This window comes from Myotis davidii, unplaced genomic scaffold (assembly GCF_000327345.1).
Source record: "Myotis davidii unplaced genomic scaffold, ASM32734v1 scaffold590, whole genome shotgun sequence".
Lineage (NCBI taxonomy): Eukaryota > Metazoa > Chordata > Mammalia > Chiroptera > Vespertilionidae > Myotis > Myotis davidii.
In genome coordinates, this window is record NW_006282381.1 from 1,038,551 (window position 1) to 1,055,033 (window position 16,483).

The 16,483-nt window shown below is 48.1% G+C and overlaps 1 protein-coding gene across 1 annotated transcript in view; it reads right to left on the reverse strand.

The window, feature by feature from the left end:
* Nucleotides 1–6,850: 6,850 nt before the first annotated feature.
* CSNK2A2 (casein kinase 2 alpha 2) overlaps nucleotides 6,851–16,483 on the reverse strand; it is a 35,167-nt gene continuing 25,534 nt past the window's right edge. Inside the window, exons 7-11 of the mRNA XM_006752880.2 lie at nucleotides 16,042–16,143; nucleotides 15,458–15,558; nucleotides 14,528–14,676; nucleotides 12,741–12,834; nucleotides 6,851–7,280 (exon numbers count right to left, since the gene is read on the reverse strand). Of these exons, the coding sequence (XP_006752943.2) occupies nucleotides 12,758–12,834; nucleotides 14,528–14,676; nucleotides 15,458–15,558; nucleotides 16,042–16,143 (429 nt within the window). The 3' untranslated portion in view covers nucleotides 6,851–7,280; nucleotides 12,741–12,757. The remainder of the gene's footprint in view (nucleotides 7,281–12,740; nucleotides 12,835–14,527; nucleotides 14,677–15,457; nucleotides 15,559–16,041; nucleotides 16,144–16,483) is intronic.

A 16,483-nucleotide genomic window follows, 5' to 3' on the forward strand; every position in this document is an offset into this window, starting at 1 on the left:
CAGCCACCACCACCTGGACTCCGGGAGCTTCCGCTCTCACAAGAACGAAGCCAGGCCGGGACGGGAACCACAGCAACTGCCGCCCGCGCCGCGCTCCCCGCCTTAAGTGGAGGCGGGGAGCCACCCGTAGCTCGACGTGAATCCCTCCGCCCACTTGGGCCCGCCCCCTGGGAGCGCGGAGCCAATCCCGCCGTGGGGATCACGGACTTCCTGTTCCTTCCGCCCGTAAGCCCCGCCCTAGTTCCGCCTCCTCGTGAAGAGAACGCCTTTGCCAAGGGACTATTTTTCTCCGTCGTCATCGCAGAGCTTTTGGAAGCGTAAGGAGACGTGACGATAGAATGTGTTTTGGAACTTGCGTGTTGTCATGGGAACCCGGCGGCGGTGGGGTCAGAGGGCGAGAGGGCCAGGCCCCGCCCCCTGAGAGGCGCGGAGGAGTTACAAGCGGGAAAGAAAAGTGGAGCAAGGCGCTTGGGATGAGGTGCTTACTTGGAACCCCGCGATGCCAAGGAAGCTTGCTGGCGGAGGCCCAGATGAGTGAAAGCAGTAACCTGGATTGGGCAGTAACTGTACTAGGCGCCTGTGTGCACCCTTGCTTTCATTGCTAACAGGGTTGCTATGAGCACACCGTGTATACGTGGATATGTGGATGCGGTCAAAGCAGTACTCTGAGGAAAATATATCGCCTTAAATGCATTATTATTATTATTAGCAAACAAGAAAACCTGAACAATCAGATAAAAGCAGAACTTAATAAAATGAAACAAAATCAAGTTGGTTGAGTTGAATAACAGCTGATTTTTTTTGTAAAAAAAAATCAATACTCAGCACAGTTTAAAAAAAAAAGACATAAAATAAGCTATGGTATTTCGTATAGGAAAGATATCTGAAATGGTGGAGACCACTCACTGAGCATCTCCCTAAATATTATACTCTGTGCCCAGGCCTGTGCTGGGTATGGTGACTGACAGGGAGTTTGCAGCTAACTTCCTACTCATAATCTATACTAATAAAAGGGTAATATGCTAATTAGACCAGACATCTTCCAGACACCTTCTGGACATACTTCCAGACAAAGCTACAGTGGCAGGGGCCGAGGCAGAGGTGGTTAGGGGCAATCAGGCCGGCAGGGGGAAGCAGTTAGGAGTGATCAGGCTGGCCGGGGAGGGCAGTTAGGGACAGTGCGGCAGGCCAGCAGAGTGGTTAGGGGCGTTCATCAGGCAGGCAGGCAGAGTGGTTAGGGGTGATCAGGCAGGCAGGCAGGCAGGCAAGCAGTTAGGAGCCAGCAGTCCCAGATTGTGAGAGGGATGCCTGGCTGCTGGTTTAGGCCTGATCTGGGTCCCGGATTGTGAGAGGGTGCAGGCTGTGCTGAGGGGACCACCCCCCATGCATGAATTTTGTGCACCAGGCCTCTAGTAGCTAATAATAGCTAACATCAACTGAGTATTTGTTATGTGTCAGGCACTATACTAAGCGCCTTAGCCTTTATTAAATCATTTAATCCTCACAGCAACCCCGTGAACAACTGAGCCAGAATTTCCAGACATTGGGTGGTGGGGGTGGGGAGGGGGTAGAGATATGGATTGTATTACAGTAAAAAGTCAAAAGATTTTATATGAAACTGTTATTCTTGAATTATTTCTGGGGACTCTGTATACTTTATGCCAGTGAACAATTTATCCCTTGATTGTTATTAAATTTCTCAAAATATCCTAGGCCCTAGGACCTAGGGGGAAACGGGCTTAAGTGCCCTGAACAGATATACAGCTCATCAGTGAGCAAGCTGGAGGGAGAAATGAAAGTGCTTGCTTCTCCTAACTACTCATCCTCAGTGAGTGTCCACATGAACTGTGTTCAGTTCTTCTTTCTGTTAGGGTTCACAGCTTATTGTGATCACAAACCTTGGCTAACAGTAAAGATTATTCGATGAAAGGGTTAAAGAACATGAATTAGTGTTTAGTGAACATGTTTTGCTCCTATTGTAGACTTAATTTTGGCATGCTTCTTCCAGATGCAGTACCGCCATCATGACAGGCACTGAATGAATGAATGAATGAATGAACGAACTAGAGCCAAATGTGCACTTTGACATTTTTCCTCATTTCAAAAGTAATGTAGACTGAAATAACCTAAAACTACAGATGTCACTCAAAGAAACACATTAAACACTAGGTCTTCAAGATGGTTTTCTCTTCATCAACATGAAGATGCGTAAGGGCAGAACACAAGAAAAATCTTGCTAGTAAGTTGCTTCCTGCAATAATTATACAAGTCAGTTTTTAAAAGTAATAAATGAAAAAAGCAAAATCTAATGAGGCAGCAAAATTGCAATCTGGGCAGTAGGTACAGAAGCTCAACTGATACACATCAGGCCATTAAAAGTTGCAGAAAAGGTAAAGTAATTGCATGAAGTGCAAGGGTGGTCTTGAGAATCCCATGACTACAAGAAGGGCTTTAGTTTGTTAGCCTGAAGTCCGAGTTGAACCATCACAGAAGTCGCATCCAGTCCCATGCCCGGCCCAGAATCTCTGACCATGAACAAACCCACAGTCCTGTGTGTGGATGGAATATGACATCTTGGTGGGGTGTCAAAATACACCAAGAGATTACAGCAAGCAAATCAAACCCATATCAGTAATCCATGTCAGATGAGGGAAAGTTTCTGATTATTGTGACATTTTGTTTGTTATTAAAGATATTTGAAATATTTAAAATAACAAAGTATTAGAGGATCTGATACTTCCAGTTTAATTTGAAATGCTTCGAGGAATTTGAAATTAGTTCTGTGATTTTTTAATTTAAAAGTGTCAAAGGAAATGTAATTAAATTTGTAAACGAATGTTTAACATTTTTTGGTCTAGTGTTTGGATGCTGAGGAAGATTGCATCAGAATTTTGGTCTTTCATGTTAGCTACTGGAAGTGTTTGTGCACATCAAACAGATTGAATGTGTGGGTGACTTTGAAATGTCTAAGGAAACCAGATTGTGTGGGAGCAATGTTTATGGTTTAACCCATTCCGTTTTTAATTAATCCAGCATCGATCAAAGATTAAGCCAGTGTTCATATTTATATACAAAACCACCTAGTTTGTAGTGATAACAAGATTTGTAAATCGATTTCAAAGACACAAGACAAATGAGATTTTTCAATGTATAACTTTAATAACTGAGATATTATGTAAAACACCAGCAACTATAAGAATCCTAGTCAGTGCACAAAAGCCCTGGTCAGATGCTACAACTCAGTGGACAGCGTCTGTTCAGGTCCATCCAAACCCATAAACTTGGAGCACCCGGCCTCTGAGACACGGGACTTGATACACACCGTAAGGCCAAGTTTATTCTTTACCTCTCCTTGCTGATGGGGATGGGGAGAACAGCGATGGCTGGGGCATTCAGCTGGCAGATGGAGGACCCCCAAATCCAGTGGCTGTACCCCAGCACCACCAGCCTTGACAACACCAAGGAGCCAGTAGTGGGCAGATGAGGCTCCTTCGACTGTGAGAGTGAAGCTCAAATGGGACTTGGTTGGGCCCTTGCACATTATTGTTATGTTAAAATTGATTTTTAAACTTACAATAAAATGCACTCTTTTTGGTGTGTAGTTTTGATGAAGGCACCAAGTCATGTAACCATTGCCGTGTGCAGGATGCGGAACAGTTCCATCACCCGCCAAATCCTCCCATGCTATCCCTTCGTCACCAGACCCTTTCCCCTCCTCCAACGCCCCCTGCACCCCGGGTGACCATGGGTCTGTTCTCTATCCCTACTGTTCTGCCTTTTCCAGAACGTAACATAGACGGAATCATTCAGTAGGCAGACTTTTGAGTCTGGCTTCTTAGCACAATGCGTTTGAAATGCACATTATTTTCAGTTTGTGGAGAATTCCGCAAAGGGTTGCTCATCCATTCCACCGCTCAGCCCCCAACGGCCAGGGGTGTTTGAACAAGTTGGCCGGCCCTCCGCATGCTTACTTTTGAAGGCCTCTCTGCAGCATTTCAAACGCATTCAAAGGCAGCCATTTTCTATATTCAAGATAACCCCTTTCTGTAACCTTGAAAAGATCTTGAGAATTTGCTTTTGAAATTGATTTTGTGATTGTCCGACTCTTCACTAATTATCATGAGAAAAATATTTTTTTAAGCAAATACTGAATCTAACCATTAATGTTCACAGGACTGGAAACACATTTAATCATGTTTATTTTTATCTTGCAACTTTCTTACGTTAGAGCCAACACTGGTTTTTTCCGGGTGGAAAACGTTTCTGTAGGCCCCTGGGAAGTCTTAGGCCCTGGGCGCCATGCCCCAAACCTGACAGAACCCCACGATTCCACCACTAAAGGCATCACGGTTCCAGCCCACACCAGTGAGAGAAGGGATGGTAGACAGCTTTCTCTGAATCATAACAATGCCCTTTCTTAAAAAAAAAAAAATTCTATGGCACCGGAGTTCGTTTGTTAAGAGTTTATCTCACAAACATACATACTGTGTAAAAAAAAAATTCTATGGCACAGGAGTTCAAGTTTGTTAAGAGTTTATCTCGCCGAAACCGGTTTGGTTCAGTGGATAGAGCGTCGGCCTGCGGACTGAAAGGTCCCAGGTTCGATTCCGGTCAAGGGCATGTACCTGGGTTGCGGGCACTTCCCCAGTGGGGGATGTGCAGGAGGCAGCTGATCGATGTTTCTAACTCTCTATCTCTCTTCCTCTCTGTAAAAAATCAATAAAATATATTTTTTAAAAAAAAGAGTTTATCTCACAAACATACATACTGTGTAAAAAAAAATGTATGTGCAAATGTGTTCATCACAGCAATACTGACTGGTAATAGTACTGATAAGAGTCTATCAGTAAGCAATGGCTTCCGCTGTGATACATCACACAATGGGAAACTATGCAGGCACGAAAAGGGGTGAGGTAGGTCTATATGTGCTCACAGTAGGAATTTCACAATTAAGGAAAAACGTAAGTTGCAGAAAAAGAATGTAGAGTCTGATTACGTTTCTGTAAAAATAAAAGTCACTGTCGTTTTGAAATGTTAGTAAATGCAGAGGAAACAAACTGGAAGGTACAGGCCAAACTTCACCGTGGTTACGACGTTTCTGTATGCGGGTGCCTGTGGGTGGGGAGAGGCTTTCGTTAGGTACTTTGCTGTAACATGACGTTTTTACCATGAGCACATATTACTTTGGTAATCGAGAAAATTCAGTATTAAACAACCCAGACACAAGCAGGACGACTGAAAGACGTGACTTGATGTTCTGAATTTCTGAGCACATTATGGACGGCCAGTAGACTGCTCTTGAGTTAGCAGGTTCCTTGTCCCTTTTTTCAAGGCCAAAACCACTAAAAACAAAACCAAAAAAAACCCTCCTCTTTCCCCTTCTTTCTACAACCACTCTCCCATCGAGCACATCCACAAAAAACAAGATTCTCTTGGTTGAGAAGTTTCTGGAAAACAAGATATTCACACCGAGAAGGGAAATTGGAGGACGAAGCTAGAGTTCAAGTTCTGCGTGGCATCTAAAGAACTCCCAAGCCAACGACCGTGCATCTGCTCCAAAGAGACCCTTCCTCCCGGCAGCAATCCTGCAACCCCGCTGTCAGCACACGGTGACATGCTATGTAGAGAGACATGCGCACACGAAGCACCACGTCCACACGAGTTCCAGGGACATGCTCATGGCAAGGAGGTCTTGAGATGCTGTCCCGGAGACCTGGCAGACCAACCGAAATTTGCAGAACTGTAAGTCCAAAAGGGCCTCGTGAGAGAGACCGCTTGAGGCCCCCAGGCCGGTGATGGAGCTGGAAAATACTAAGTCCATCCATTCGGTGCCCCGTGGGCCTCAGTCCGTGGGCGGTGGGCCTGCGGGCCTCACTCGCTGGTGTCCAGGGGCACGGTCTTGAGCTCCCACACCCGAGGAACTGCTTGGATACGACAGAAGCTGGCCCAGGGGACACTGTGACCCTGTGACGGCAGAAGGGCCTCTTTGCTTCCCCCCCATAATTGCTTCAAAACTGTGCGTGTCCACACCTGGACTGCCAGTCACCTGTTCCGGGCAAGCAGCCAAGTCCGGAGAGAGGATGTTGTGCGGACCACGTGGCCTTTGTGGAGAACGGGGGTGGGGGGCATCCAGCCGCCTGGGCGTTGGGGTCTGCCTGTCGCTTCTGCTCGCTATAGGCAGTGGGAGGGCACAGGCCACCGCCAGGCACTAGGCGGTGACACAGCTGTCCTAGGAGGGGAGGACTGAGGGAGCCAGGGAAGGCTCGTTTGTAAAAGGGTTTCAGTTTGTTTCCTGGATAAATACAGCCAGTGCTTCCACCCCATCCTATTGATGCGACCAGAAACAGCCCCGGGATGGGGACCTGAGAGCCCGGGCCCTGCCCTGCCTCAGGACAGCGGCCTCCATCCTCCAAGGTAAGATGCTACTTTAGAAGGGGGCTTGGGGAGAGGGAACAGGATTGGGAGGTGGGATAAATACGGAGACAGGAGCAAAGGGAACGCCAAGGGGCTAAGGCACCTTCCTGACTTCACTGGAAGTGGCACGCCTACATCACGGTCCTTGCTTTTCAAGGACCAGTCGAGGGAGGCCAAATGCGTGTTGGAGGCAAAGCCTGGCTTTCTGGGCTCACAGGTCTCCTTGAATCCGCTGCCTCTTTCCCAGGGGGAGCTCAGCACCCCTCCTCGACTTCCCGTCTCTGTAGAGAGCATCCTGAGCTCCTGCCTCTCCACCTCTGGGACTCCCCCTCTGTCCTCTGGCCAGAACCTGCCACCGATGCTCTTCTGTGTCACTCAGCCGTCTGGCCATGGGTCTCCGTGAATGGTCCCTTCCACACTGAAAACTCTCCATACATTTCTTTTAAAACCTTTTATTCAATAATATATACTTTTAAAATTATAATATGTAACTGCCCATCATGCCATATAAGCCCCCGCGCCCCCGCTGCGGAGTCTGTGGTCTGCTGGAAACCAGGCGGCCACAGGACGCATCCAGGGGCGCGGGGGAGCATCAGTAACCAACAACCATTTGCATACCCTTCACATTTCCCATGCTTTCTGGGTCAGGAGGAAGTCAACCGGAAGCCAAAGGCGTGGGAACCTTTTACATTCGGAAGTGAGGTTTGATATACGGTGGTGGGCTGCCCTTCAGTTGGTCTAGTTCGTGCTCGCCAAACCCGCCACCGTTTGTGTCTGCTCACGGCACGTGATCTCTCTACACACGTTAAGACGTTTGATTTGGTTCTTGTTCTGCTTATGGAAAAGTGAGAGGAACCGCAACAGACCTGGGGAAAGAGATGGGAGGAGGGGAAAGACGCATTAATCAATCTGACCGGGAGTGAGGACAGGCCTCCCTTGTCCGTGGCTTCCTCCTGGAGGGGGCCGGGAAGTGTGTGCAAGCCTGCCTTTCCTGTGCCGCTTTGCGGAAAACCTAGGGGGACCATGAAATCGGGTTTGGAGAGGTACCCTTTCCAAACTTGCTCTAGAGAGCGAGGGGAAAGTTCTGGACACCGCGGGGGTGACCACGTCTCTTCCCCGCCTCTCAGGTCCGGTTGCGCAGGCCACCTCTGGAGCCCCGTCAGATCTGATCCACGTCACTGAAGACAGCGTGGGACTGAGTTAGAGGACTGTATTTCTCTGTATGACAGAGAAAGGGCCAAGTCCACTAAAAAGGGGAACTGGCTCATACAGGGTGAGCAGAGTAGGTTTACAGCTGTTCGTATGGATAAAGACGTGCAGGTTAGGATTGTTACAAGTTTCATCAACTCAAAAGAATGGCACAATGGCAGTGTGCTCACAACTGCAAGCCTGCTTTTGCCCGCCCTGTATTTACTCTCCCCTCAAAGCGTGGCCTCAACACCATTCCTCCTCCCATGTCCAGCGCAGTGGGGTGGGAGGAGAGATGCCAGCAGTATTCTGAGTCTCAGAACGGTACCTCAGCCCTGAGGGGAAGGACTGCGCACCTGGCGGTGGTCACAGGAACATCAGTCCGTGAACTCTTGGGGTAAAGAACTCTACTGCTCAGTATTTGAGAGGCTGCGTGGTGCGTACGGCTAAGAAATGAGTTTGCCTTTCAGCGCTTCAGAAACTGATTTCCAAGCATCCAACTCCACAGAGGGACCAGCCGGGGAGAAAAAGAACATTAATTAAAGACACCACCATCTGCCAAACAGCAGCACATGCCCGCGAGGGCTGCAAGGAACGGGGTGGGAAGACGATCCTAAACGCAGAGCACTGCCACCAAGGCTCAAGTTGTGGGAGAAAACAGGCCAGCCCCAAGAAGCAGGTGTCTGAGGGGTGCAGTTTAGAAGCAAGAACCAAGAACCAGCAATAGGTCCCCTCGCCGACACGCCTCCCGCCGTCTTCACACCGGGCGGATTACTGCAACCACCACATACATCCCTGCAGTTCCAGGGTGACCCCTCCTCTCCCCCGAGACAGGAAACACAAGCTTAAGGTCCGCAGAGCAGGGGCTTGTCGCCCTCTGGGGAAGGCGGGTGACCAACATCTTTATTTAGGCAAAACAAGATTTCCCAGGGCGTTTTTCTCCCCGCTCAGGGCAGCAGCACAGAAATTGTGCATCAGCATCCAGTGCTGCACCGAGGGGGCCACCACTGTGTCTGACGTGGTCATCTGTAAGGATCGCAGCCAGGCGGTGCTGCTTTTTGGCAAACGGAAGGCGAGTCGGCTCCAGGGGTCTTGATTTACCCAAGCTTTGCACGGGGTGCCAAGTTTCTGTCCCCACCTCTCAGTCACCATTCACAGCACGAAAAGCCAGCAAGTGAAAAAACGGTTAATTTATTGAGTCAATGAAAGTTGGTTTTTTAAAAACAATCCTCAATACATGTAGCTCAGGAATTAAGTATCACATTTGTAGCACATTGTTGAGTCTCCACACAAAAGCCCGCCCACCTGCACAGCCCCATCGCCTCACCTCACAGCCTGCGTGGGGCCATGTTCATCCATACACCCATGTAGCTCAGAAGCACATGCCATCGCTGGTTTTCTCAGCTGGCGTTTCCCCACCACCTCCCCTCCCCGGTCCCGTCTTAGAGTTCAGCTCGCTGACAAACTTTGGCTTGCTGTGTGCTCATGCGGACCCCGCTTTTGCTTTCAAAAGGGTTTCTATCTCCGTGACGTCGCCAGGTTGTTACGCACTCCTGTTCAGCGGTAGGAGGGGAGTTTGCTTTCCCCGTGGGTGCTCATGCCGTAATGCAGGTTTCTAAACAAACCATTTCCTCTGACCTGGCATTCAAGGAAATATTAACTGGGCTCTTAGATCCACTTCAGTGCATATACAAACACTCCTCCAGTTGTTGCTTGTGTCCCAAAGTAATTCTGCTCCCATCCTCAGCCACGCAGCACCTGGGAGAACCTGTCCTTTCCCTGAGTAGACCCAGGCTGAGCCCCCGCCGCCAGCTCGCTGGGACTCAGCATCTGCCTGGAGAGCACCTTGTGGTCCCACTGGCACCAATCCAGGGGGAGTGCCCGCCTCAGAGCGCACCCAGAACATGACCTTTGTGCCCCCAGGTCCTCTCCCCTCGGAAGTCACATTCCCTCTTTCGACTGTTCCTGGTTCAGCTTCTCCTTTAACAGCCGGCTGGCCCGGCCTCTCCCAGCCCCAAGGATCCCCAGCTCTGCCGTCTCCTCTAATGAATCCGTCTGAGCACCTTCCTCTTTGCAAGGGAAACATCTGCTGTGAGCCTGTGAGTACCGATGTGCTAGAGCGTCTGTTAGGAGACCCGGCGAGTGAGTACCGGTTAAGTGCCCACAGAATGGGCCTCGGCACGCGCCTCACTGTGAGAAGGCCCACGAATGCTGGTCTGCGCTATACATGTGATGGCTGCTCCCGCCCAGCCCCCTGCCACCGGGACGGGAGGGGACAGGAGCAGGCCAGCTGATATGACCCAGGGGAGAGTGAACTGCAAGTAAACCACAGGTGAAAAGATCAATGGGCAGTTCTGCCCTCCCCGCGGCCTCAGCTGGAGGAACCCCTGCAGCCCTGCTCGCGGGGGCCAGACTGTGACACCCGCCTGTACACGGCACAGGAGCCATCTTCCTCACCGCGCCACGTCTATGTTCTTAAACACAGGCAGTACCTGAGATGACAGTGTAACACTACCCTGTTCCCCACATTTTTTGCTTTTCTTTAGGAAATAATAAGTCCTCATCATAGGCACTTTTAACCTGTTATAAGGTAATGAAGCAAACAAAATAACAAATGAAAATTACTGAGATGAATTAAGAAATATAGCTAACTGAAAAGGATAGGGGGTGGGTAGATCTACCATAGCTTAGTCTAAATATTAGACACTCTCTCTCACACACACAGGCACACACGCACTCACCCCTCTTTCTCAGAACTCTCCAAGACCACCTCCTAACCCAGGGACATGCTCTCAAATACCAGTGGAGCCAGGTCCATGTGGACACACCATGGTTTGGGCATCGGTTATGAGAAAAGGTCTGGACTGGACTCACTTGTCTGGGGAATACAACAACCTATAGTGGCAGCAGCCAGCAAGCTGGTTGAGGCCAGACGAGAAAGGAGCGGGCGTTTTAAACCCTGTTCTGCCGCATGTCTAAGGCATGAAGACAGGTAAAGGACAGGTGGGAGCCAAGGAAACTGTGCATAAAGGAAGCACTGCTCCTGTCCAAGCGGCGGCTTCAGGGCCAGGGCAGGCAGGTGAGCGTCTGCACCGACCGAGTCACGAGCAAAGGAGAGAGAGGACAAGTGACCGCCGGCTCTGCTCCAGATGCTGTCCTGCCTCTGGGGCCCCACTGGTCACTACCTCACCAAGCCCTCCTCTCAGCTTCCGGCCTGGCCCAGACAGGCAACTCCAAGGTGTGGGAGGACAGCGTGGGGACGAAGGGGCGGGGCGGGAAAGACACACAGTGGCACATCTCCCTGATAATAAACAGCTCCGTGTTGCCTCAGAGGGCACGTGAGAAGGCTTCTGACAATCCCAGAGTTTTACTGCCTGACACGGTGATCTAGGTTCAGCCCAGAGCTCGTGCCTCGTCTTTCATTTTCAGACAGAACAAATGCAGACACTAATACACAGAATGTGCAACGCAGGCAGGTAGTATATGTAGGAGAACCTTAGCGGAATTCATTTCCTGGCTTTGGGATCTGATTTTTTAATCTGTAAGCTCAACTCTATAAATAAGAGTTTTATTTGTATTTCAAATTCCCACCAACCAAATGACAAAAATAGAATCTACATTTAGAGATAGGACCTGCTACCAATACCAATATGATTTTATTGGAATATGGAATGTAAACAGATGCTTTCAAACAAACAGTCTACCCTTATAAAAACGTATGGCATTATTAAATAGTTAATAACTCGCGGATAATGTGACGTGGTGGCAGACCCCTCGAGCTCCAGCCTAGCTGTGCGAGTCCCCATAGCTGTGGCGCGGCTCTGCAGCTGGGGGGCGGGGACTGCTTGCAAATCAAGTTAATGTCAAGTCCCCCAAATGAAATCAGCACTATTTTTACTTTTTAAAACAAAATCTAGCTTCCTTTGCTAACGTGAAGGCTGGCACATGGATCCCAGGCTTTGCTACTCACTCCGGGAACCCCACTTCCTCCCCCAAGACCCTTGCCGCCTGGGCTGTGGGTGGCCCTGCCCACGTACCTGCAGGCGAGAGGGACTTGTCATTGCCATCACATTCACGTATTACCCATCAGAGCTTAGAAATGCAGAGTACCCTGATTACAGCGGGGAATTACTTCTCACGGGGATAAAAAGAGGCAAAAAGGGGGTGGGATGGGGATATATACTTTTTTTTCTTCGCCCAATAGGTCATTCCTGAATAAATTCTCATAGAACCTTTTTCCTCCCTCTCCCCCATGACCTGTCTAAAGACCGACCTCCCAGCTTTAGTTATGGTTGTGAACAAAACGTCTTTGTTTCAGAGATGCGTTAAAATAGGTGCACACACAGGGGTGTGCTGGGAAATGGTGAGGCTTCCTTACAAGACTGCAAAAAAAAAAAAGCTACACAAAAAAAAAATAGCAACAAGATTTTATGGTTAGGCAAATCAACAAAGGTTACAGTGAGCTCCAAGTTATGCACTTAGCATCTAACTTCTGAAGAGACGATGGACCTGTTTGTGGCATCACAGGGTTTAAAGTGACGTCTGCTGACACCCAAGGGAACTATGAGAGTGACTGCAGTTTGCTCCCAAATTAATAGGCTTAGAGGAAACTGCAAGGCTGAGGTACATTTCCTAGAGAGCTCATGTCATAAAAAAATACATAAAACATGAATTTGTAAAAGAGTTAAAAAAAAATACTGTCGCTGTTTTAATATCTCCTGTTCGTAAGTGAGGCTGGTGTGTCAGTACAGGCTGCTGACATGTGGCTAAAACTTGAGCCTGAATCTCACCCGAGGAAACCCAGACCACAGTGGAATAGACAGGAAGTCAGATATTCAGAGCGGGTGGTCTCCTGTGAAACACAGGTGAGTGTACAACTCCGAGTCTCCCGTCTCCCATGCATTCCACAGGGAGAGGCCCCTCAGATCCTCAACTAGGGGCAGCGTCTCGCTCGCTGCCGGAGCGTCAGTGCCCTGGAGACTAGGACTGGGGAGTTTCTTTTTGACAGACTTTTAGGCCTTTACTCTTCTTTGCGTTTAGAAGGAATGACTAGAATTTCTTTGTATCACACTGGAGTTTTCCTTCAAGGTTTGTGTTGTGTTGGTTGGTTTTATTGGCAAGCATCAATGCCGCATTACCCGTCGCTTTCCAGTCTTCATCGGGCCGCCGTGAGACCACTGGAAAGTACAGCGTTGTCCGCACAGGGCTGGGACTGCTCCTTCACCACGGGGTCTGCAAGGGAAAGGGCCAGGTCAGCAAGGCTGGGCGGGGAGGGAGGGAACATCACACCGAGCCCCACCTTCCACAGTGAGCCAGAGAGGACACACTGTCGGGAAAGGCAGGACCAGGAGGGCGGGGGACATGGCAGCATATGGTTATAGAAGAACCAGGTACTGAAAAATGATCATACTTCCTCAGAGTCAAGTTCAATGACTCAGACTCACAAAGAACGGCACAGACACTCATCTCCCACTGGTCAAATTTCTACTCACTTTCTTATGTGCTATTTTCCTTGAATACTAGTATCCTACCCAACCCCCAATTTCTTCAATGCGTGCACAATAATAAGCACTTCAGAGAAAAGGGTGAATAAAAAGAGCCATTAGAAGACCTAACCATTTTGCCCAGTCAGTATGGCTCAGTGGTTCATGTCGACCTATGAACCAGGAAGTCACCGTTCGATTCCCAGTCAGGGCACAGGCCCGGGTTGCAGGCTGGATCCCCAGTGTGGGGTGTGCGGGAGGCAGCCAACCAATGATTCTCTCTCATCATTGATGTTTCTATCTCTCTCTCCCTCTCCCTTCCTCTCTGAAATCAATAAAAATATATTTAAAAAATAATAAAATTTAAAAAAATAATATACATACACATACACACACACACATATTTAGATGACCTAACCATTTTAAGCAATAGTAGCTAAAATAACTTTTTAAAATAGAAGCATGAGTATTCAGAAAAGTAGACAGATCATGAATTACATATTGTAAACATCAGTGCTCTGAATTCCATCAACTCAAAGGGTAGAAATAGATTTCTGTGCCCTGGACCACTGAAGGGTGAGACCTTTCAAATCTGCTATCTTCTAATGCTATGGGCCAGTAGGTTCCAAGACCAAAGAGCAATGTCAACTTCAGGCAAGTTTCAGTTAATTGCAGAGGGGAAAAAGAAGGAAAGATGGCAATTAGTCAAGCAACAGATAGGCTGAAAATGTTGGTCGACTCACACAGTGAATTGAGACAGGTAGCTTAACCTCCCTTATTCTGTCTCCTCTGACTGGCCTAACCCACCCCACACTGCTGAGAATAAAGTGTGAGACGTGCCTTTATCAGTGCAGAGAACTGCACGCATGCAGAACAACAAGCAACCACATAAATGGAATTTATACACATCCTCTTAATCAATAATTCAGAGAGAATTTTAGTGACGTCTTTTCATACCTGCTTTCCTTTCCGCAAATTCTTTTTACTTATTTAACTGATTTCCTTTAAAATATACTAATAGTTACATTACTTTCAACTAATTACTTGTTTTTCTGTGTGTGCTGGGGGGGGGGGTGGTATCTTTGATTAGTTTCCAAGAAAAAAGTATATATTTGAAAACTTGTGATCTACCAACTCAGCCACTGGGAAGGGTCTAACACAGCGGTTGCCAACCTTTCAGACCTCGCGGACCAATAGCGGTCCGTGGACTACTGATTGGTAACCGCTGGTCTAACAGACCAGACTCGAGGGAGCTACGAGCAAATATCTCCGGGATCAAGAAGCAGACCTGCCAAGTTGTCTCAATGGTCTAGAACTAATGAGGCTGAATTCCAACGGCATTAATTCAAATACCTAGAATTCCCTTGACCAGCCTCAAAGATAAAGGGTCCAAGAACTTTTCCTTTAAAAAAGGGGCCTCTGCAAAGCGCCTGGAGACTCACAGAAGTACGGGTGCTCCATGGCCTCTTTGGCAGTCAGTCTCTGCTGATGGTCGTATCGCAGAAGTTTGTCCAGAAGATCTAGGGCCTCGGGGCTGACGAGGTGTCTGTTCTCGCTATGTATAAAGTTTTCCCAGCGTTTCCGTGAATGTCTGTGAAGAAAAGGGGAGCATTAGCGTTCTGAAACGAAGTTCAACAAGATCCTTATGTAGTGGGGCCAAAACCAACAGAGTATGGCACTGGCTACAAGCTCCTTAAATCTCATTCTGGCTACCTGCCCCACCCCTACAGCTATGATCCCAGCCAGTGCACTTGCTCAAATCTGTCTGATCCTCAAACAAAACAGTGCGTTTACATCTGATTCGGATGTAAAAGATTTAGATGGCTTTAGTTAATTCTGGGCAAGGCACAGAGGTGACTGAAAAATTGTTATTACTCAGTCATTATATTTAGAGCTGCTGGCCTTAGAAACATGGGTTTCATAAAATACTATTTGAAAAATTTCAACACATTTTCAACTCTATCTGAAAATAGGCTTTAAAATTACCTTATAAATAATCCATTACAGAGAACAAAAGAAATGGTTTCTTATTCAAAGAATCACAAATTTCTAAGATTTTTCCATTAAAATAAGCATATGTTAAGCCAGAAAACTCTTTTTCTGTAACATTATAATTTTCTATTAATAAGCAGGCTATCTCTTAGAAAAGTAAAACTATTAGAAGACACATGTAAACAATGCCCAAATATCTCAAAATAAGAAAAGACGGAGGGCGTGCGGGGGTGGGGGGTCGCGGGGGGGGCAGGTAGTAGAAGGCTACTTGATTCTGATACAATTAGGAAGGGGAAGAGCTTTGGACAGTGATTTCGCCAACCTTTCCCCTCCTGCAGGGGGTGAGTTAACACCTCCCCTCTCCTCTCCCTCTTACTTACTGTCCCAGGATATCGTTGAAGTGCGGGTCTAAGTCTATGTGATACTTCTTCAGGTACCCATATAGCTCATCTGTCCCCAGGACCTTGGCAATGCGAACCAGCTGAAACACAAACAAACTGACCAAATCACCGCGCCCAGAACTCCCTGCACGCCCGTGAGGACGCTGTGACAGGGAACCAGACTTCCCACCCACGACTTCCCCAGGGACCAGGTACAGACCCAAGGACACACATGAATGCAGATTTCCAACATGCCTTTGAAAGGATAAGGCAACTGACTACAGGAATCATCTAGAAGCTGACTATTCTGGGGACATGGAATTTAGTGACTAGAATCTAGTTTTATTAGGTAAGGAGGTGCCTGACTGCACAGGCTCACTTTGAAGTTGGGCATAAGATAAGCGTCATCTATCTCTGGAGACCTGGTAACCTCAGGCAAATTTTGTGAAATCCTTCACCCTGAAGAAAAGCGTGTGTGAGGACACTGAGAGAGAACCAGTGGCTCAAGGACAGCATCCTATCAAGGGATGCCACTTTCTTGGCATCTGCCCCCAAATGGATATGAGCCAGATGGTGTCACTCACCTGGTCATAGTTGTCCTGTCCGTGGAAGAAGGGTTCCTTTCGAAAGATCATGCTCGCTAACATACAGCCCAAACTCCACATGTCCAAGCTGTAATCATACATCTGAGGAAATAAGGACAAGCAGTCAGTCACAGGTGCTCCATTTTCCTGAGCCAAAAAAAAAGTGGTAGCTGCGGAAAATCAGTAATGATCATTCTGGGACGGAACAAAGACCAGGCTTTGAATGTGTCCAAACTGACTCAATAAAAACCAAGAAGCCCGGCCGGGTGGCTCAGTGGTTGAGCGTTGACCTATGAACCAGGAGGTCATGGTTTGATTCCCTGTCAAGGCACATGTCTGTGTTGCAGGCTCAATCCCCAATAGGAGACTTGCAGGAGGCAGCCAATCAACGACTCTGTCATCATTGATGTTTCTATCTCTCTCTCCCTCTCCTTCCTCTCTG